General features: G+C 33.0%; 1 protein-coding gene across 2 annotated transcripts; it reads left to right on the top strand.

Moving 5' to 3' along the window:
* Window positions 1–208: 208 nt before the first annotated feature.
* Window positions 209–23268, top strand: LOC132720817 (transmembrane channel-like protein 3). 2 transcript variants are annotated; one of them, XM_060705040.1, is made up of 21 exons: window positions 209–598; window positions 1490–1592; window positions 2717–2822; window positions 5017–5139; window positions 5786–5852; window positions 6260–6326; window positions 7881–7987; window positions 8687–8734; window positions 9764–9897; window positions 10831–10981; window positions 11587–11636; window positions 13461–13605; window positions 14537–14646; window positions 15492–15579; window positions 17251–17406; window positions 17878–18033; window positions 18659–18777; window positions 19855–20016; window positions 20218–20296; window positions 20951–21002; window positions 21706–23268. In XM_060705040.1, exons 2-21 carry the CDS (start codon window positions 1514–1516, stop codon window positions 21819–21821), a joined length of 2115 nt encoding a protein of 704 aa, XP_060561023.1. In that variant the 5' UTR covers window positions 209–598; window positions 1490–1513; the 3' UTR covers window positions 21822–23268. The 2 variants fall into 2 exon arrangements, with proteins under 2 accessions (XP_060561023.1, XP_060561022.1); XM_060705039.1 differs by lacking the exon at window positions 209–598 and having other exon boundaries at window positions 930–1592.
* Window positions 23269–24256: the final 988 nt, after the last annotated feature.

Raw genomic sequence — 24256 nt, 5'->3', positions numbered from 1 at the left:
CATGATCTGTGTTTAATAATATTTTAATAATGAATTTAGAGTATGTTAGATGTTTAAGAGCTGAAGAAAGTAGCACCTTCAGGGCAGTTAATGTGTTGTAAAGGTAGCAAATGTAAACAAAGTAGTATTTTGACTTCCATACAAAATACTAATTCATTATAATTGTACCAATTGCCAACAAAGCAAAAGAATCTTTTATAAATTATAACAAATGAGTATTTTTGGTAGCATTTAGATACCAAAAATTTAAAGTTTTTGTGAAAATAAAATGATAGCATTTCTGAGGCATAATGGGCCTTTAATAATGTTATTTAGATATAAATAGTTTACAACATTCATCAATGTTATCAGTAATTTTCATGTTAAACAATGAAATCCTATTATCACATGATTTGTTTATAAATATGATAAGTTACATTATCTTGTTATGACTGTAATTTGTTGTTAATATGATAAACGTGTATAATTTTAATGCTCATATATTTTAGAATGTTTTAGATTTATATGGTAAAATCAAAGAAAAGTGAAAAAAATAAAAGTTTTGAAAGGGATATTAAAGTATTTGTTTTAAGTGTGACAAACTAGTGAGATTGATAAGGTAACCAGTGATATTTAGTGCAGTGAATTATGTTTAGTATGAATTCTGTTTTGATCTAGTTTCTTCTTGCCCCCTAATAGCTGAATAGGGAAAGCATCAGATAAATAATCAAGGGGTCACTGGTCGATCCCAAGACGAGGCCAATTAAACTGTGACAATAGATCTCAGACAGTGAGTCTTAAATGGTCATTTGTTTCTCACAAAAATTTATAAAACAGTATTGTTCTTGGTAAATTCTTGGTCTCATGGTTACTGGTTAGTTATCCAGGCAAGTTTTCTAGGGTGGACTGACAGCCAATATATGACCAAGGATGTGTTGAAATTGGTGAGAATTCTATGGGATTATAGATTAGAATTTAGTATACTACCAAGGACATCAGGTTGGTGTTTCTTCTTGTGTACATGCTTATGTTTAAAATAATGTTTGAAAGGAAACAGGTCTACCATTACAAGTAAAGCTCAACCCTTAACCGGCTGAATTAAACAAATGTGTAATAGATTTGCCCAGCTTTGAATTTTGGAACAGTCCATTCCAAAGCTAAGGGGATTTCAGTATCAGTGAACACTGAATACAAAAAATTGAGCTACCAACAGAATAGAACCTGGTCCGATTTCAAAATGGCTTAAATCACTACCTTTTTCAAACTGGAATGTCTGCACGAGCCTTTACCTTTGAATAGACCATTATTAAATCGTACAGGTTTTTCAAATTGTTTAAGGAAATTTGCTACCTCAATTGATCAAACAATGTGACTAAAGAACAAAGTGTACAAGTTAATGAATACTGAATTTTGATTAAATACAAATGTATAATTATGGGCTCGAGGCCTTAGTACCAAATATACTTTGAATGGGTGTATGTTGAATTTACATAAAGTTTGAATAAATTAGATGCCCATTGTCACAACATAGACTATGGCAGATCTGAGGGAACATACCTTACTGCTGGACAAGACGGATCATGATAACCAAGAGTATACTAATCTTGGTTATGGTAAGTTACTTTTATTTAATTGATCATTTTATTTCTACATAAATTTATATTGATAATTTTATCCAGCTTTACATTTCACATTTCCCTTCATATATTCCCCTGTCAAACAGACAGGGCATTTTAGTACATAATATTACACTATATAATTATGTAGAGCATAAATAAGGAATGCTTACATTGTCATATGACATCAGATATGACATTAATAAAACAAATGAAGTCATGAAAATAACATCTACACTCAATTTAGTTAAACACATTTTTATCAATTCTCTTTTTTTATTAGCATGTTAGAATGGAAATAGATATTTTCTTGGCATTAATTATTATGATGCTTGGTTTATCGTTCAAAAGCTTTGTAATTAATCACTGGGACATATCAACCTGCATGATTATATTCCTGCGCATTTGACTTCCAACTGTGCATTATTCTACAACAGTTTCTATGCACTTAAAATTGATATCTATTTCCTAAATAGATAATGACAATTGTTTTACTGTTATAGGCCTTTCATTCATCAGCATATCTTTACCAATGTCATTTGACCATAACATTGTAGAAGTATCCTAAAATCAAAACAAAAGATCATTTCATTTATTAATTACACTGATTAATTACAATCATGTCACCTTGTGACTGAGGGGTTGCCTTTAATGGTTGAGGCATCAGAAGTGCAGCCACTATTTATATCCCTGTTTGATCATAAGAGGCGATTAAATAGGTTTGAATTCATGCATCTCTTAGCTGGTGGGTTGGTTTTTACCCCTGGTGTTGCTTCAATGAAGATTGTAACACCTGAGGTTAGCCAAAATCATCTTTTCTGTTTCGGAGCCATATGACCTAAACTGTGTTGGTGTGCCGTAAAACCAAAAGAAACAATCATAATGTTTTATAATTTGCCATTTCACATGATTAAATAACTTTCTTTGGCTTCTGTTTGTCTTAAAAGAATACTTTCCCTATTACAAGATTGATTCCATATATACATGTAGTAACACCTTGTGGGATTAAATGATGCAGATGTAATTTTAAAAAAAGGAGACAGCTTTAAAGGCATAATAATTATGTCCATAAACAATATTGCCAATATAATATAATGTAGTCGAGTTTTATTTATGCACAGGGAGCAGAAAAGAGTCAACAAGCAGTTTTAGCAGTATACACGTAGAGCATAGATTAACCCTAGATGAGTTGTTATACAGAATTCAGTTTGCTTTCTTGAATAAAGGGTGAGTTATTAAAATTATATTCATAAAAAGGTCAAAGTAAGGTTAGGTAAACCAGTGTAACAAATTTATTCATAAACCAATTGACTGTTCCAAATTCATAGCTCAGCTAATCCATGGTTAAAGGTAGTGTGTTGCCTCATTGTCAGTGTGGAAATTTTGCTAGAGTTCTTGCACTGAGCACTGCATTGAAATAATGCAATGGATTACTTTTGCATGATGAATCTTAAAATTCAATAATTTCTGTAAAATCTCAGCATGTTAATAATAGGAAGAGAATCTTGTGGCAATATGTTTTTCATACTGTTTTTATTTGGGGGAAAAATGCCTTTCTTTTTACAACATTTACTATGCTCCTGAAAGACTTGTTTCATATTCGATCACAGTTATTGTAAAACATCTTTATAATTAAAAAAAAATTACTTGAAATTGTGGCATGGCTGAGTGGTTTACACGTCGGACGTCAATCTAAGTCATGCTGACCAAATTGGTTCAAACCTAGTCAGCAGCATGTTGTTTCCTTGAGTAAGAAACTTAACTATGGAACGCCGTGACTGTCTTATGTAATCAATGTTTTTGTTATCTTGTGAAACGATGATATTATTTTGTCGTATGAGCATGTTAACATGTGCAGTTTACATCATGTCTTGTCAAAGGAACATGCTTGCATGTACAAACAGCATGTTAACTTGTCAAATTATTATGATGACATGTGCAGACAACATGCTAACTTGTCAAAGTATCGTGATGACTTGTGCAAATGACATGGTAACTTGTCAAAGTATAATGATGACTTGTGCAAATGACATGGTAACTTGTCAAAGTATAATGATGACTTGTGCAAATGACATGGTAACTTGTCAAAATGTAATGATGACTTGTGCAAACGACATGTTAACTTGTCGAATTATTGTGATGACATGTGCAAACAGCATGTTAACTTGTCAAAATGTCATGATGACTTGTGCAAACGCCATGTTAACTTGTCAAAGTATAATGATGACTTGTGCAAACGACATGTTAACTTGTCGAATTATCGTGATGACATGTGCAAACAGCATGTTAACTTGTCAAAGTATCATGATGACTTGTGCAAACAGCATGTTAACATGTCAAATAACCATGATGACTTGTGAAGACAACATGTGAACTTGTCAAAGAATCGTGATGACTTGTGCAAATGACATGTTATCTTGTATCATGCTGACATGTCAAAACGTACTGTTAACTTGTCAAAGTATTATGATAACTTGTGCAAATGCCATGCTAACATGTCAAAATTCCATGATGACATGTGCAAACAGCATGTTAACTTGTCAAAATGTCATGATGACTTGTGCAAACGACATGTTAACTTGTCCAAGTATAATGATGACTTGTGCAAATGCCATGCTAACTTGTCAAAATTTCATGATGACATGTGCAAACAGTATGATAACTTGTCAAATCATCGTGATAACATGTGCAAACAACATGCTAACTTGTCCAAGTATCATGTTAACTTGTCAAAATTTCATGATGACATGTGCAAACAACATGTTAACTTGTCAAGGTATCGTGATAACATGTGCAAATGCCATGTTAACTTGTCAAAATATCATGATGACTTGTGCAAACGACATGTTAACTTGTCAAATTATCATGATGACTTGTGCAGACAACATGTTAATTTGTCAAAAAATCGTGATGACTTGTGCAAAACACGTTAACTTGTTAAGGTATTATGAGCATGTCATCACAATAATTCGACAAGTTAACATGCTGTTTGCACATGTCATCATGAAATTTTGACAAGTTAACACGTTGTTTACACAAGTCATCATGATATTTTGACAAGTTAACATGTCGTTTGCACAAGTCATCATGATACTTTGACAAGTTAACATGTTGTCTGCACATGTCATAATGATTATTCGACAAGTTAACATGCTGTTTGAACAAGTCAGCATTGTCTTTAGACAAGATATGATGTAAATTGCACATGTTAATATGCTTAAATGACAAAATAGTATCATCATTTCACAAGATAGCAAAAACATTGATAGCATAAGACAGTCAAGGCGTTCCATACTTAACAGTCATTGCTAAGTACTGGTATATATTTTGAGAATGTTTCTATATGAGCTTATAGCTTCCAACACAAACTAAAATATTTCTGTATAAAATATAAATCATAACATTTTTGATTTGTGTCTAGGTATAATGTAGAGGCAGACATACAGCTGTTATTACAGGAATGTGATGAAGATGATATAGATATATTGTTACAGGGTCTAAACTCTTACCCACTGAAAATACAACAAAAACTAGAAATATCAAGGTAAAGTTCATTTGCCCTAATCGATAAAAGAACCTTCTGGTCATATTGAAAACAATATAAAGTGTTGTTATGTATATCTAGCCATAAAAGGGGGCATCTCTGGCCGAATGGTGTAAAGGTCATTGACTTAAATGGACTTGCCACTCACACCTGTGGGCTCAAACCCTGACTGGGACTTTGGATACTTTCATGTGAAGATGCGATCCAGCTAGCGTAAAGGAACATTCATGATTGGTGGTTCTACTTAGTGCCTTAAATGGCCACCAGTATAACTGGAATGTTGCTGTATGACCTATACTGTGTTGGTGTCTTAAAACTCAACAAAAAAATAATCTAGCCGTAAAGAAAAATGCTGTAACGGGTTCACAGTAGATAAGCTAATTCACTGTACCTTGTCTTGGGAGCCTTTTACTATTCAATGCATACCATTTCTTGCAATTATTAACACCTGTTACTTCCAGTCCTTGTTAAATCTTTCAATGGAGCCTATTTATTTTAATGTGTGGTAACTGGATGTAGATTTGTTTATACACTTCAGGTGTATACATGTTTGTCTTTTTAGCGAGATTAAGTAAGATTAAAATCAATGTTTTTTTTCTTCTAATCAGAAATGATGTTTGAAACATTAATTTTCTAAATATTGCAGGTTATTACGCAGAGAGGGAAATATGAAAATTAAATATAGGAGAGGAAAAGACCAAAAAATGCAAAAGGTACTTTATATTTTCAACATCTTTTTGCTTGGGTAGCCAAGTGGGTTACAATTGTCTGCTGATTTTTTCTTCATTTATTTAAATCCCCACTTCTACATGAACTCTTAGCTTAAGCATTTGTATTTAAGAAATATTGAAGCATATATAAGTATGAAACATGTTTCCTTGAACATGCCAGTACTGGTATCATTTGAGAAAATCTGGTCATAATCCAAGTAGGGTTTGAACGATTGATCCTTACCACTAGGTCACTTCTCCTCTTACAGAACATTTTTTATTTAAAGAAGCTATGCAACAAGTCTTTTGATGACAGAAGGGCATCTGAGAGGTCTTCCTCCACCAATATTACTCGAAAGTAGAAATACAAATAAATCTTGACATATAACTGTTTTTGGATTACTTTACAGAGAAAAGGTGCTGACAGTGTTTTGGCTATGTTTGCACTGTGGGAAGAAACAATTAAAAAGATTTCTGGTTAGTTTTAAATCAGTTATTGTTAAATGTGTAGTGACTGTTCATATGTTTGACTTTCTTTCTTAATTGCACAAGGTATGTTAAATCATAAGAATATTGACGTAATATGAGCCGCGCCATGACAAAACCAACATAATGAGTTCGTGACCAGCATGGATCCAGACCAGCCTGCGCAGTCAGATCAGGATCCATGCTGTTCACTAACATACACTATAACAAGTAGAGAAACTGATAACGAACAGCATGGATCCTGATCAGACTGCGCCGATGCGCAGACTGGTCTGGATCCATGCTGGTTGCAAACCCATTATTTTGGTTTTGTCATGGCGTGGCTCATCTACTAAATGTTTTAATCTTTATTTAGCAATACAATATGTCTCTGGGGACTTGAAACTAACTTATTTACTATAGAATATCTTCAGTAAGTTTAGAATTTAAAAAAACATGTGTAAAAAGTGTTCAGGGCATTAGGACCTTTGTATGACTGCAATAGAACAAATTTGCTGATGAAATTTAGGACTTGTGTGTCAGGCCGATAATAAATTTTGTTGAAATTTAGTCCAGTATTAGGACTTGTGTGTCAGGCAAAATTTACTGATCAAAATTTGTTGAAATTTAGTCCTAAATTAGGACTTGTGTGTCGGTCAAAATTTACTAATACAATTTTGCTCTTCAGAAATTGCATACAGACAGAAATACTCTGTTGTTTTAGTTAACCTTTTCATTTAAAACAATGTCTGAAGATATGTTTCAGGACATCTATGTTTTCGGATGGTGCCATTTTGTCTGTCTATAGACAATTTATTTCAGCATAATACATGTTATAAATTTTGAAGGATATCATTACTTGAATGTATACATGTATATGGCATGAAAATAAGAAAATTATGATTATAAATGATATATACTAGGACGAAAAAGAAACGCCGGGTACATAAAATATGCAACACATATTTTATTGCTTGGCCTAAAATAATGAAAATCGGTCAGATTTATGTGTTGTTCGCTGTCGAACGGTACACACGTTTAAAACAGTAACATACACCCACTAGATTGGCCAGCATTCAGTCCAGATTTGTCCCCAATTGAACATTTGTGGGACGAACTGGATAGGAGGGAAAGGAGACGTCCAAATGCCCCCACTAATCATGTCCAGCTCACACATGCCTTGCATGAAGAATGGAATAACATCCCCATGGCCATGATTAACACCCTGGTGAATTCCATGCAGAGACGGATCAGGGCTGCCACAGCTGTGCATGGAGGACACACAAGATACTGATATGTCCGGCCGTGTTTCGCAAAACAAGAAGGGTCATCGTTAAAAGGGGGTATTTTTTCACATAATCAGCATCGGAAATCGATTGAAACTTCAACAGCTGGTTCCATACAGATGACATTTCATACAAAAATTAATATAATAATCCAATAATACAATTTATCCCTTTAAACAATCATTATAAGTTACCCGGCGTTTCTTTTTCGTCCTAGTATATATACATGAGTATACATTAAAATAATCTCAAAAATAGTTACATAATAATTGTATTTCAGCATATTTTGGTAGCAATGTAGCCTCATATTTCCAGTTTGTGAGGACTCTTCTATATATAAACATAATGATGATGATGTTGATGGTTGGATTTATTATTGTACCTGAGGTAAGTATTGAGTGTCAGTTATTTATCTAACACTTGGTTTATAGGGAATATATTTTAGTTTGTGTTGGAAGCTATAGGCTTAATATAGGCACACTTTCTTATCCATTCCTGGAACCAACCAGTCCTGAGCAATGAGTGTAAAGTTTCTTGCTCAAGGAAACAACGACTTGCCCCTGACAGGCATTGAACCCATGACTAGCAACATTAGATTACTAGTCCAACTTGTTTACCACTCGGCCATGCCGCCACTTTTAAATATTATCTAACACTTGTATATGGTTGAGAGATAAAGGTCACAGACTTTAAACTAAAATTATTAAGCTTATTTTATTCAGAAATATTTATTTATGTTTTAAATTTTAACAAGTAAAAAAATTATATATACCCTTAAAGCCTGCTTTTGGCAACTGAATTTACCCATGGGACTAGTTCAGACCAAGACTAGCTGGCACATCTGTGCAGTATGAGCATAATCTGTACTGTTCGCAAATTCAGTAAGTACATATTATATTGTAATTTTTCCCAAAAATATTATGAATGGTTTTGTCCAGATGTAAAGATGGACAAGTTCATTTAAAATATTTATGGTGGTAACGGATAATCACATGCAAGCCTGTTTCCTAGAGCAACAACTTAAAGGCAACTTATACTCTAACCTGGCTGTAAAAATTCAGTCTTTTTCAATGTTTTGTATTTCAGGTTATTCAGGGTAATTTCCAAACCGATGTGACTTATGGAGGACATTTTGTAAGTTGAACATTGTATATATTCTTACTGTCTATTTGTAGTAGAAATTCATTGCTGTTAAGACAAAATGTGCTTGATTATCTGATGCAATATCAGATATAATTGAGCCGCGTCACGACAAAACCAACATAATGGGTTTGCCACCAGCATGGATCCAGACCAGCCTGCGCATCCGCGCAGTATGATCAGGATCCATGCTGTTTGCTTACAAACTCTATAACAAGTATAGAAACTGATAGCGAACAGCATGGATCCTGATCAGACTGCGCTGATGCGCAGGCTGGTCTTGATCCATGCTGATCGTAAACCCATTATGTTGATTTTGTCATGACGCGGCTCAATTGTCATATACATCCAATAAAATATTATATTTTCATGGTATGAAAAAATTAAATTATTAATCCTCAATGTTCTGACTGCATGCAACTTATATTCTACCTACATGTTTACATCTAGTTCACAAATGCAAACCAAAGTCAGCTGTGTTATCATAGTCTACACTGTTCACTATTCAGTCATGGTATAATTTGAAATTTGACTGATGGACTAGAACATTTTAATATTAGCTTGGTTAGGGTTAAATTATGTTATCCAGTAATATATCACAATATAGAGACCATTTACAGGAAAGGTATTCAAGAAGAGTTTTGATGTATAAGAGCACTGTTTGCTATTCATTCAGTACATATTTGATTTTTTTCCCCAAAAAATGATCAGTTTTGTTTGGATTGAAAGATCGACAATTCCATTTAAGATTTCCGGCTTAGAAAATGTTAATGTTTTCGTTCTAACTAGAACTTCTACTGCTGCATAATGGGTAGAGGCTACCTAAAATCATCTGCCCTCAATAATTTTGGAAAATTCGCACAATCGGTGTTTATATGTGAGACTAATTAACTAACAGCAATGCATTGTTATTTTTTAAATGAATAAAGACTGATAATTTCAGACACAAAACATAGTGCTATAATTTTGAATAAACACTGTTTATTGGGAAATGGAAGAAGGATTAACTTTATTTATTTTCAGGGTGAGCTGTCCAACAGTTTCATGTTTTATGGTTTGTACACGGAGGATCTTGGGCTGTCTTACAATCTACCTCTAGCATACTTCCTGACCTGGTTATCAGCCAATCTTGTTTGTTTCATCTATATCATAGCTATGTAAGTACAGTGGTGTCGTCGAGCACATAGTTATTGTAAAGTATTTTCTATTTGGGATTTTAATAGGTTTTTAAGTGAATTCAAAATTGATGCATCACCTATTGGCAAACCATAACGTCTCTGGAAATGAATGGTAACATGTCTGAGATCTGCACTCTCAGTGCCTGAAAGGCGGGATACACCCTTTTTAGGCCTGGAATACATGTACATACAGATGGAACACTTATAAAAGTGACCGTTGAGCTGCATTGGTTTGATAATTGTAAGAAGAAAGGGACCTAGATAATTTACTGAAGAAACATGGTCATTACTTAAATACACTATGTTCTATTAGACCTACACTTAAAATTATTGCTGGTTATTTTCCCCAAATGATATTCTGATCTATGGATTGAATCAAATATAAACAACAAAGAAAGTTTAAGGATCCCACACATTTTCAATTTTTTAATGAATGTTGAATTTCTACATTTAACGTTATGACCACTGCTGTGAGAATTTAGCCATTTCATTTATGAATGACATCAAGTTTGGGCATAATGTCACTTTAATATAATAATCATGTTGGTGGAATGTATGGAAAAATATAAAATAAATTATGAATAAACTAGAAGTACAACTTAGCTTTAATAACTTTGTTGATGTGCTGCGCCGGGTGCATGTTAACATAGTTATTCAATATAACAGGGAGCATGCGTTAAGCACAAGAATTTAATGAACTTATACTCAAATTGTAGAAAACATTTTATGATTGTTGTACAAATAAAGATATTTAAATTGAATGGAATATGAAGATGCAAGACTCTAAGTCCTAGAACTTTTTGAACAGCCCCCCTTTATAATCTGTTTGACATCTTTATAACAAATAATATACTAAATCACTTTATAAAGTTACAGGTTAGATAAGAATTTAAGATATTAATTGTATTTCAGAATGATAGTGAGGTATCGCAGAAGTAAGTTAGCTGATGACAGAGGAAATGAGTACAAGTTTGCTTGGCGTACTTTCTGCTCCTGGGATCATTCTGTAACTAGTAGACAGGGTGTTATTGACTTTAGGACATCTTTAAAAACTGATATAAAAGTAACCAATATTTTACTATTATATAAATCTTTTGTATTAAAGACTTTACTTTTTGAAGGAATGAAATAAAATATTAAACAGTAATTTTTATGTAGCCCTTGTGCTGAAGTAATTTCAATTATATAAATTATTTAAACATATATGTTTTTCATAATGCACCAGGTAATTGCAACCTAGTAGACCTCCCTATACCTATGGCATGCCAGGTGAATGAGTGAAGTCTTAACCTAAAATTTGTCAAAGCACTACCTCTATACTGCCTGAGCTACCCTCTGAAATGGATGACTCTGTTTTTTTTACCTGTTTGCCCTAAATCTTCCCTATATAAATGGACTTAATGTCTTATGTAACAATTGGCCCTAATTATCTGGTCCCCATGCACAGTTTTGTCTGTTTTAATTCACTTATCAAAGGTATTCTATCAAAACTTTCCTCATGTTTTGTTGATCAAGAACGATTATTTTACAATATCTTGACTCAAGCAGTGAGAATAGTTCAACATTCTGTCCAACTTGCAGCTCTTCATTAGCTTAATGATAATCACAAACTTTTTAACTTAAACTGTAAAATATAATAATGTTAACTTATAATATAAACATTTGCAGGAGATAGTAAGAGAAGAAAAGAGTTCAGTAAGAGTGGATTCTTGTACCAAGTAAGAGTGTTACAAGTGTTTTGTTTCCATTGAAATGAATTATTTTGGTACTTAAAGATCTACTGATATTTGACCCCATCTGATCAATTCATTAGGGGGGAATTTAGGTTTATAACATTAGATTTGTGAGAATGTTATCTATAGTTGTGCACATAATATGCCATGGAGTTATTGCAGGCTCTAATTATTAAGCCTTTTATCTTTCAACACCTCTAAAGAATTATTTTTACCAAGAATTTGGCAACTGTTTGCAGAGAAATAAGTTTGTACTTGAGTATTTGGTAACTGCTTGCCATATGGTTTGTGAAGCAATTAATATCCCTCAATTACTCTAAAAGTTAAAATTTGAAATGATAGAAAGTGTTATGATGGTATACTATGTGGAATTGTTTTGCCATGATTGTCAGGCCTTAGTTTGGTTCATGGTATGCCATATTGTTTGTTTGATTAAGTTTTATGTGACACCGACACAGTATAGGTCATATGGCAACGTTCCAGCTTTACCAGAGGAGGAAGACCTCAGGTGTCCTTCCGTGCATTATTTCAGCCACAAACGGGCACCTGAGTAGAACCACCGAAGTTCCATAAGCTAGCTGGATAGCTTCCTCACATGAAAGAATCCAAAGTCTTTGTGGGGATTCGAATCCACAGCGGTGAGGAGCAAGTAGTGGTATGCCGTATAAAATGGGTACAAAATAGGTAGTAAAAGTCGATCATCATTTCATTTTTAAGCAATTTTAAATTGCTTATAGGAAGCGTTTAATGTAGAAAATCTGATAAATTTTTGCCAGTCAAATATGTTCATTTAAAGGTGATTGTTCTATATTAAGTTCATTTCCAACTAATTTATAAATAACCTACACCTAAATGTCATTTGTTAACTATACTATTAGTTATAAACATTTTTGGCGGATAAATATATGGCCGGATATAATGGTTATAAAGTGATATTACTGAAACCTTTAAGTGAGGGTTATATAGCATATAATCATTTATACAGGGCCATATAATGTGTCAAAGGTTGTTAGAACAAATTTTTAGCTTGACTATTCAATACGAATAAGTAGAGCTATTGTAGTCGCCCGGGCGTCTGCGTAACCATTTATGTTAAAGTTTTTGCAGTACCTCAAATATTTTCAAAGTCCATTGACATATGGCTCTGAAACTTTGCACATTTGTTCACCATCATGACCCCAACCTGTAGACAGGAGGAGGTTACTGTATCAAGCATTTTGACAGAATTATGCCCCTTTTTCAACTTCAATTTACGTTAAAGTTTTTGTAATACCTAAAACATTTTCAAAGTTTATTGACATATGGCTTTGAAACTTTGCACACTTGTTCACCATTATAACCCCAACCTGTAGACAAGAGGAGGTAACTGTATCAAGCATTTTGACAGAATTATGCCCCTTTTTGACTTAGAATTTACATTTAGGTTTGCATACCACCTCAGATATTTTCATATTCTATTGAAACAAGTTTAAATTTTATACTCTTCTTTGAGGGCATTATAGGACTCTCCAAGGCCTATAAATGTAACATGGATTAAAAAAAAATTTTGTCCTTTTGTTATTAACTCAGAAAATTTTACATTATCAAGGCTCTTTTACTATCAAGCTCTAAGAATATCCAAGCGTTGCTGTCCTACTGATAGCTCTTATTAATTCTAAAGGATTGCTTTCTGTTATTCAGATTGAAAATAAATGATTAATTTGCTAGTGTCATGTATATTGACGATACAATATTTTTGTCTATCTAATAAAATGTAATATTACACATCTGCTGTGTGAGTATAAGAATTATGTCTGGGTTTTATTTAAGGTTTAGGAACTATATGGGAAGGATAATCAGTAACCTTATAGTACTGGGTTTACTGGTTGGAAGTGGATTCCTGATATATGAAGTAGCTGACAATGAAGATCTTCTAAAAGACGTTGCTGATTTTGATTTTGTCAGAAAATATCAGGTAATTCTTTGTTTGTTTGTTTTGGGTTTTACGTCACATCGACACAGTATAGGTCATATCGCGACGTTCCAGCTTTACTGGTGGAGGAAGACCTCAGGTGCCCTTCTGTGCATTATTTCAGGCACGAATTGGCACCTGAGTAGAATCACCGACGTTCCGTAAGCTAGCTGGATAGCTTCCTCACATGAAAGAATTCAAAGTCCCTGTCGGGATTCGAACCCACAGCGGTGAGGGGCAAGTGGTTTGAAGTCAACGACCTTAACCACTCGGCCACAGACGTCCCCATCAGGTAATTTACATGAGTACCAAATCTTTAATATAGTAGAAAGAACACTTTTAGCTCTTATATTAAGAAATACATTTAAAAAAAAATTGCATTTTATGTTTTGAAGTATTTTGCATGGCAGACTTTAAGATTTTACAGCATCAAATTCTACAGTTCAATATTAAAACTTGAGGGACCATAAGTGGTCGAGTGGTTAAGGTCATTGACTTAAAATTACTCGCCCCTCACCACTGTGAGTTCTGGTGTTCGAATTTTCCCAGGGACTTTGGATTTTTTCAGTTAAGGAAGCTATCTAACTAGCTTACAAAACTGTTGTTTTCTACTAAGATGCTCAATTGTGCCTGAAATAATGCAAAGAAGAACACGTGAGGCACTAGTAAAACTGGAAAGTCACCATATGACCTATACAGTGTTGTTGCAACAGAAAAAACAACAAACATCAACAAAACAAACCCCAAAGTTTGACTGTTGTTTATCAGTATTACTAACAGAAAAGTTTTGATAGCAATGAAAACAACACTGTTGTATGAATATTGCAGACTCTGTCAGTTTTGAGTCAGTTCAGTAAAGTCTTTTGTAGACAAAAGTAAAACTATGTGATAAACATGTGATTAATTGATGTGTTAAATTAAGTGATATTTTCAGCTTACAGCTACTGTGGCAGGGCTCAAGCTTCTTGTTCCTCTTATATTTGAGCAGTTGGTACGTCTTGAAGGATGGCATCCCAGGATTGAAACCAAAATCACTTTAGCAAGGTAAGACTCAAGTAAATAGAACTCCACTGAGGTCCAAAAACTTAAAAAACATAAAATTTGAAAGTCTTGCATAGTATTACATGTGAAATCAACTGAGACACATAAAATGAAAAAAAGAAAGAAAAAATATCTTTATTTATTGGGGAAAAAAACAACTATTGGAAACAATACAATTTTCAAGGAATATTGGTTAATTAATTATTAGTATGGAAAAGTTCTAAAATGCATTTTATGACATAATTTAAGTTTTAGCCTGCTGACACCCATGAATATACCCATACAACCAGTGCAAACCATGATCAGCCGGTGATTAGGTGCAGCTTTGGTTATATGTGCAAACAACCGTTTATATAAACCTGTCAAAAATCTTTATTTCTAATAAATGGTTTCTGCAAATTTATATATTAATTTTATTTTAAGTAAAGAGAGCAATTATGCAGTAAATATCACAAAATCTTGAAATACATGTATATGGCCTATGTTAATGGTTATTTATTATCTAATTATGCAATTTTGGCCATATATCCTGAAAGCTGTAAAAAAAATCTTATTTCATGACTTAATTTCAGTTCTTACACAACATCAACAAATAAATGCTGCTTGCTTGATATCAAGCTAAATTGTGCCTGATTTGTTTCCGTAATATTTTTTCAGCATGTTACATGTCTTAATATAGATTGTCAATTAATATAGATTGTCAACAGTGATCTTATTGCATATCCACACACACTTTTAGTCCTTCTTTGTGCAATAGGGAAAAATGCGGTTCATGTTAGAATATATCATTTCATGTTAAAGTGTTCTGTAGTTTGGTATGTGGTTAAAATTCATTTTTGTGTTTTCAGGACAACAGTGTTCTATATTGCTAGTTTAATGATATTTGTGACATCACTGTATGATGTCACAGGTGACCTCTCTTCTGATTCAAATCAGGTAAGTTTGTTTTGTAGGGTTGCTAAACACAGTACCTTCGCCACTCACTGCTGTGGGTTTGAATATTGCTTGGAAATTTGAATTATTTTATGAGAGCAAGATATTTAGCAAGCTTACAGAATGTCAGTAGTTCTACTTAGGTGTCAAGTCAAGACCAGAGTAAAGCATTGAAGGTCATATGAGGTATTCCTCTAATCATGGCATTAATTAGAAGCCGTGTTCCAATAGTACAGCTGGAAAGCCACAATATGAATCTTAAATATTTGATGTGACTTACAATCTAATTAATATAAAAGTGTTTTATGGTAGAATATTAACCCATTACCAGATATATACGCCTTTTTCACCCCCCCCCCCCTTTTTGCTTCCTCAAATGGTGAAAAAATGCCTTATTTAGGCCCCAAAACACTTGTTTTTGTTTGAGAAATGTTGTTTAAAAAATTGACAACTTTTTCGGCGCGGCCCCCTATCCAAAAGATACATCAGGGGGTTGCCAGAAGGGGGATGTGCCCCCTTCTGTTTGGGGGGTTTGAAGGGGGGCGGAGTCCCCCTCATCGCCAAGAAAATTTTGGACTTGTGGGAGGCTAAAAATGGCCCCAGGTCGATCATAAGGTAACCAATGCTGAAAAGCCTTTGACTCTATCTTGATCCATTGAGAAGTGGCAGCACTTTGAAATCAATTTTGATGGAAAAAATCAACGCAAAATAGTGATTTTTGGCAATTTTGAGATGTCCCCTAGTTGCCATGGTAACAGGAAATTTCAGACTGAGCATGTTGTTACAAAGGCAATGGTCCAGTCAACATGTGTGCCAAGTTTGACTAGTATTGAAGCAGTTTTTATAGTTTTATAGCAACTTGAACTTGTAACGGGAGACTTTTCAATGAAAACAGCCATTTTTCACAAAATGCTCATTGGGTAATGGGTTAACTGTCTGTGACATACAAATTGTCCCTATTGCTGGTTCTCCAATTGAAAATAAAGATATAAATCAATTAGCATGTCAATGATCATTGCTTGATGGCTAATAATATAATGTGTATTAGAGTAAACATGTAGATGAACCATTGGTACTTTATTTCAACTTCACTGTTTTCATATAATGAACAAATTAAACTGTAAATTGTCAATAAATGGGCACTCAAACTAGGATGGTCACTCTTCAAACTAAGTTTGACTTGTTGTCTATAATTTTGACTTTATTGCCATGGGTAGCAACTAAAGTAAGCTTACATATATCATTATTGTTGGTTATTACCTCCCTTGTTCTGTGATGAGGAAAATGCTGTACCATACTTTACAGTTAACTTGCTGTACTATGAAATTAACTTATCTTGAAAATGGCAGAAAACCATTCAACTTAAAAGGTTTGCATCATAGTCTTGTTCGTGAGTCTTGACAGAAAATTTTGTAGACTAAAAGGAGCGTGGATAGCCAACTTGTTAATGTTGTTGACATCAAACCACTAGTGACTTACCAGTTTGGGTTCAAGTTCCACCAGGGTCTTGGATTCTTGCATGTGAGGAAGCTATCCAGCTAGTTTTTCTCAGTGGTTCTTCTCAGGTGGCAATTTGCACTTTAAATAATGCAGAGGGGTGCCTTAGGTCTTTCTCCTCTTGTAAAGCTGGAAAGTTGTCATTTTTGGTGCGACTTAAGTTAAACTTTATTTCAGGTTGCTGGGACAGGAAACAATACATCATCTTGTTGGGAGAATGAAGTAGGAGAAGAAGTTTTCAAGGTCGTTTTGGTTGACCTTGGCATACTATTTGCTGTCGGTATCCTATTTCATCTACACAGGGCATTGTGGGTAAACTGTACTTGCAAAATGGTTAGTTATTCTTAGTTTTTGATAGTTGATAATTATAAATGTCAATGTTTGAAAGTGGGGTTAACAACATTTTTTAACAACATTATGAAAATATATAAAGCTATAGTATACATGTTTATCTGCTGTTTGAAGTTTACAAATTATTTATTGACAGTTTACAGGGGCGGACTACGGGTCTGACTACCAAGTGTCTGTCTCTCCGAAAGTTTTGTTATGCTTGTTGAAACAGTATTTTTATAGATGATATAAGTCATGGTTTATGTTAATTGGCAGGGCAAATGGCCAGTAGATGACCCCTATTGAATTTGAGGTCAAAGGTCATGTCACAGTTACACATTGTAAAAAACCAACCTTGTCTAATCATAGAACTGAGAAGTAAGGTGCTTTTAATGTGAAACTTTGTAGGGATATAACCCATGACTAATTGATGACACCTGTTCAATTATGTTGTGTATACATTTTCTATTTCAGATAGGATACAGTAAATTTGATGTTGTATCAAGTGTATTAGATGTGGTGTATGGACAATGTTTGGTATGGTTAGGTCTATATTTCTCACCACTTCTAGCTGCTATAAGTGTGCTTAAACTCATCATTGTATTCTACTTTAGATATCTAATAGCAAAGGTGAGTTTTGTATATATTGTGGAAGATTTGTATATATTTTTGAGAATTTGTATATATTTTGGAAGATTTCGGATTACAGTAACTTGTTGGATCATTAAGTGCTATGCACGAACACAAATTTGATACAGATATTTGACATGCATTTAGTTTCATATAACATATACTCATAAAAGTAATTATTAAGCATACTGATTAATTGGTTGAAGCTTTGTAAATAAATCAAAATCTTTACAGCATAATTATGGCCATTGTTTTAAGGTAAATCAACAGTTTTAAGAATGAAATAAAGATATATGACATACATGTACATGTAGTTTCTTATAAATAAAATACAGTATTCAACATTATAATTAAATGGTTGTAGCCTTATGCATATATCAAAATTATCACATGGTAATGGTGCTTGAGTTATTTCAGTGTTTGGTAAAAGGACTGTGACATTTTTAGGAATGCTGTCTATAGAAGTTTGTTTGAATATATCTTTGCATATTTTGTGTAGTAAAATTTGATATTATGCTACTCTTGTTGTTATGTTGTTGTTTTTTTGTTGTTGTTGTTTTTTTACTTCAAAAATATCGGCCTGAAAGCTTTCCCACAAATTGTATTATTTATTATTTTGTCACAGGTTGCTATGGTACCCCCACAACAGTTGTTCCGAGCTTCTAGTACGGGAAACTTCTACCTAGCTTTACTGCTTCTCAACCTGTTTATCAGTTTGTTTCCTATGACATATGCTGTTATAGAGTAAGAAGTATATATTTTACAATGTTAACCTTAAAGGAGCTTGGCTAAAAGAATTGAAATTCATACACAAAATTACTTGTGTACTTTTAATTAAAAAAAAAGTGCAAAGATAATTAAGAAATATTCTCCAAATTAAATCCAAAATTGACCCTTTTTGTGAGATTTTTAGCCATAGATTGAGTTAATAGTATTGCAATTGCTTTCATTTTTATGTCATTTGGCACAATTAGAATGATTATTCTGGGGGGGGGGGGGGGGCAAAAACAACCATAAGCTAAAATTATGAACACAAGTTATCAGTTTAGCCTTTAATGTACAAGTATCTCGAAAAAGTGCTGCTTGTCCCTTCATGTCAAAAATCCTCTGTGGTGTCCCTTTAAACCTGTCACAGTTATGGAATTGACTAGCCCTGATTTGAATTTTGAAGAGTCCAATGATAATGCAAGCATGTTTTAAATTAGGCAACCAACTGTTGGGTAAGTTCAGATGACTATAAGGATGTACAGGCTAGCTTGGCTTTATTAAAGTTGTAGGAAAGTCTTTGGTTCTTTAATTGATAAATCGGTATGGATATATATAATTTTTTAGCTTGACTATCCAAAGAATAAGGATATCTATTGTACTATTCATGATGTGAACGTCACATTTTCGTAAAGCTTTTGCATCCAAGGTGGTATCTCTTAAAGTACTGAAGGGAATGAGTTGCAACTTCACACTTATTTGAGAGCATACTAATAGCTGGTTACTATCAAAGGCCCATAACTCTAACACACATTTTTACAGAATTATTGCCCCTTTTTGAACTTATAATATTTTACAGTATCATGGCTTTTGTTATACTATCATGCACTGAGAATAGTGGAGCATGCTGTCCTACATACATCACTTGTTTTATATTACTGTTCCATTCTTCATCTATGTATGATATATTTATTTAGGCAATTAATTTTGGAGCAATTTCACTTTGTTACAAGTCTGTAAAACCAATCTCTCCTGGTTACTAATTTGTATTTCCATGTCCATTTGTATGATAATGTTACAATGTACTTTTATATAATATATACTAATATATTTTAGGTTTCCACCATCGGCAGACTGTGGACCATTTCAAGGTTATGACAGACCATATAAAGTTATAAACACTACTGATACTATAGGGGAGTTACCGGACTGGCCAAAAGAGGTCTTGTACTATATTGGAACACCAGCTGTACTCTTTCCTATACTTATACTATTGATGTAAGTTTTCCCTACTTTGCTCTTGAAATTAAATTTAAATCTGACATATTACTAAGGGCCACTCTCTGCCTGGGAGTCCTTTTTATGCTCCCAGTAACTTAGCGTTTTTATAAGGTGTTTGATAATTGTTATTATGTAAAATTTACAAATGAATAAAAAAAAAACAAAAAAAAACACTTAATTTACTCAATTTTGTTTCAGATTGCTGGTGGTGTATTTTAAAGTTAAGACTTCATCTTATAAACGACTTATCAGGGAGTTGAGAAGACAACTTATGTTTGTAAGCATTATCTTGATATACCAAAGCTTGTAACCTACTCAGGATGGTTTGTTTTAAAAAAAAAAGAATTAATCACCAGTATTTCCCAGATGATTGTTATCTCTCTTTTATGAAAAATTGGTAAAATAATTTCACCGATATATAAAAACCTAAGATTCTTCATTCCTGAAAAGGTTTCCAAGTGTATAAAAAAAAAAAAACAAGAGATTTCTTTTGGCAGGATAAAAGTGCCAAAATTTGACAAGCTGGTATTTCTTACAGCAACATTTGTGTTTAACTTAATCATACAGTTTTATGTAAATATGTCAACCTGTGACGAAAGTTAATCTTTTGATGTTTTTAAAATTTTAATAAAATGTCTAAACCGTAATGTGGCTAACAAACTGAGTCTGAAACATTTTCATCTTTGCTGTTTTGGACTCACCAGATAATTAACCCCAAGTTAACTATATTTCAATAATGGTCTTTTCCAGCTTTTATTTTGGAATAAGTCATTCCAAGTGTAAGGAATTGCAATATCAAAATATAGTGTGTTATACCGCTATCTCAAGTTGTCGTGATCATTTATATAAAATGCCAAATCTTGTAAGATCTTTGTATATATAGAACTATAATGAATAATACAATATATAAATATATAATGGATAATTTCAGGAACGTAAGGTAGAAAAAAGAAAAATATTCGCAACTGGAAGAGCAATGTCCGGTAAGTTCAAGCTGCTTTTTGACAAAGTTTTCCAGGCTAAAACTGGTTATAAGTTGTTGGGAGTAACCATTTTATTCTGTGCACAACTCCTGCATTTATCAATGGATTTCAAGCAGACATTCACATATTGATTGTCATTAAATGCCATATCACGTGATAGTCACGAGATAAAAATGAATGTGTATTCTTTTGCTTATACAGCCTTTACTGTCTTTCTTATTTTATAGAAACAAGGTACAGGTTTCTTGAGTCGAGGCCACTGGTGCTAAAGGAATTTTTGTTCACACTTTTGCTTTGACAGCCTTCATTTATTAACTGATGTCATTTATATTTGGTTAATAAATACTAGAGGTCTTGTAACTTTGCCTGGAATTAGCTAGGGGTCACTTGAATCAAGGAATGTATTGTTATTAATTATGAAATCAACTTAAAACATATCTTAGTGACAATTTTCTTTCAGTTGTTTCTAAACTTAATATTTAATCTCAAATTAATGTAATGATAACTGTAAAAAAATGAAGAAAACCTTAGACAATTTCAATGAAATAAATTAAGAACACTTTCAACAGTTTTAATGAAATAAATAAGGAAAACCTTGAACAATTTCATATAAATTTAAATTCTGTTGTCTCAAATAAACAAACTATGATTAGTATATTTAAGCCTTATTTTTAGAGATTTATTTATATGTCCTATATTTAAGGTGGCGCTTTGAGTCGGTATTCTTCCCAGGAAAGTATTGGAACACCAGGAATGAAACATCGGAAGGTGTCACAGCAGACTGTTGCTACCACTATAGAGGAGGAACAAGAATTCTAATGAACCTAAAGACATCTTTTTCATTTTTAACATTGAGAGGTATTGAAAAACGATTTTGAACATTGTGTATATGTCATCAATTAATAAAAATAATTGGATAATATATGAGTTTTCACAAATTGTGTTTAACATTTATTGCATGACAATGAACAGTTTCTAATAAACAATTATTGAAAAACACAAACATTTTTGAAACACAAAATGTATTTTCTTCATGCTTATAAAGAGAGCTTTTTGAATTTGACAAAATTCATTTCAGAGTGTTTTTCCATATATTCATCGTGAACAAACTCCACAACGATTTTCCTTGAATTGTATTTTGCATTATTATACATGTATAAACTTGGTTAATTTTATGAAATTATTCAGACAAAAAGATATAAGGATGTAGATAATGCTTTAAAGTGACACATGATAAGTTCTTAAACTCATGATTAAAATAAAAGCTTTATTTGTTTGTAACTAAGTGTCCATTTTGAGAAAATGTCATCAATTTGACTTTATTGTAAATATCAATCTATTCTCAGTTATAAGGATTCCTTGACCATTCCTTAAACTTTGCCTGATTGAATATAATAATGATTTTAACAAATTCGTGAAAAAAAAACATGGGGTCACCATCTTATGATATATTTATTTGCCCTAGAAAGTGACGTTTTACTCTGGTCATTTCTCTCTGTGTCTTTGCAAAACATACACTACTCGTGGAAATGCACACTTTTCGGAATGGGGGATGTTGAAACGCCATTGTCCATCCATCTTTCTGTCCACATCTCAAAATGCAAATGGATTCAGTGTTACGTGTAGTTTATAATGAGTTAATATCAAAATGCTCTAATTGCAACCAATAAATGTGATAATTTTTGTGAATGAATGTCTTAATGTCACACTGCTATAATCAAATGTTATGTAGATGAATATCTCAAAAGGATTTCATTTATTATGAGAGCTGTTGTGCATGGTGCTGTTTACTGAAATTTAATGGGGAAAAACAGGGCTCAATTGTGGTTCATATTTTTATGTACATAATTAATGAAGTAAGTGATTTAATCATGTTAAAGTAATATGGTGCTTCAGATTTATAACTTGCGAAAGCTTCAAAATTCATCTGGCGGAAAGGTTATGAAGAGTATAGCACATTACTCTGGTCCTGAAGCTAAGTCATTGGTGCAATTGCTTTTACGACATCTAGGAAGGCGTTATCTGGCAGGGGCTATGTTTAGGCCCAAAAAAGACAAGGGACAATGATGGGGGGGGGGGGCCAAGGCGGATTTTTTACATTTTTATTTTTTTGCTAAATTAACTTTGAAGTCTGGATATATTATATTTTCCCTGCCAGATTTTTATTTTGTTTCTTTGTTGTTGCTTTACTTTTGTTATATTTGTTAACAAAACTTTATTCTTTCATAGTGGAAAAACTATGGCTTGATGTCTGTTTATGAAGTTAAAAATTAATAAACATATTTATTATTATTCTTGTTCTTGTTATTTAACTAAGTCAGCTAAGCTAAGTTTGTAGCTATTTTAATGCAAATGTTGACCATCATAATTTTTTCTCAACCGTAGTTGGTTCGAATATCACTATGGACAGAGTGGAAACAATCCAACTAGCTCACTGAAAATGTGTGTTTTAACTTTGATGCCCACTCTTAATTTAAATGATACATTGAGGAACCTTCATTGTGTACAATTTATATACAAATATGTAAATGTATACAAATGAATTTGCACATTTACTTTTTTCCAACACATCAAAACAATCTCATTTGTTAGTGTATAAGAAAAACAGTGAAAACTGAGTCGCAGTGATATTTCTTTAAATTCTTGTGTGTATATATATGCACGTTACTTAATGATTGGTATTCAATAAAACAATTTAGGTTTCAGCTTTAAAGTCAATAAACTGGATAGGAACAAAACGGTTGAAATCGGCGGGAAAACACACAAACAAATGTGGTCGATGCTTTTGTTTGAAAACAAAAACTTGTCTCAATAGACCAGGAGTCTCAACGTTTTATCAACAATGATTTAATCGGTGCCAGTATAAAAGTTGCTTCATTTTATTAACATTTTACGTTAAAAATATTGTTACTGTTCTTATTTTCTTTATCTCTTTTCTCTTTTTAAACTGTGATAATTCAATCGAAAAATTGGGTTAACTGAATCGTTTACATGTATTTATAAATAAATATAAAAAGTTGTAACAAAAAAAATCGTTTATCTGTAAAGATAAGCAAGCCTGTCTAATTTGAGCTATATCACATCTGAAAGTTAACTCGCCGAGAATTTCTATCGCCTACCTTTAACGATAAGCAGAAGTATCCCATCGATAACGTAGAGAGATAGGCCAGTTTCATTTTACCGTCTTACACGCTAGAGGCAGCATCTTCATCTTTCACAAAGTGAATCTTTTTTGGAATCTTTTTAATAATAAT

This window comes from Ruditapes philippinarum, unplaced genomic scaffold (genome assembly GCF_026571515.1).
Source record: "Ruditapes philippinarum isolate M1 unplaced genomic scaffold, ASM2657151v2 ctg4622_1_1_1_1, whole genome shotgun sequence".
Classification (NCBI taxonomy): Eukaryota; Metazoa; Mollusca; class Bivalvia; order Venerida; family Veneridae; genus Ruditapes; species Ruditapes philippinarum.
Note: the sequence above shows the minus strand (reverse complement) of the source record. Positions and strands in the feature narration are given on the sequence as shown.

What these genes read in the sequence shown, in the direction of transcription:
- LOC132720817 (XM_060705040.1), top strand. Translation starts at nt 1,514, where the DNA reads ATGGCAGATCTGAGGGAACATACCTTACTGCTGGACAAGACGGATCAT. An exon ending in GTATACTAATCTTGGTTATG is followed by an intron (nt 1,593 to 2,716) that starts GTAAGTTACTTT and finishes ATTTATGCACAG; the next exon opens with GGAGCAGAAAAGAGTCAACA. An exon ending in ATTTTGTCAGAAAATATCAG is followed by an intron (nt 13,606 to 14,536) that starts GTAATTCTTTGT and finishes TGATATTTTCAG; the next exon opens with CTTACAGCTACTGTGGCAGG.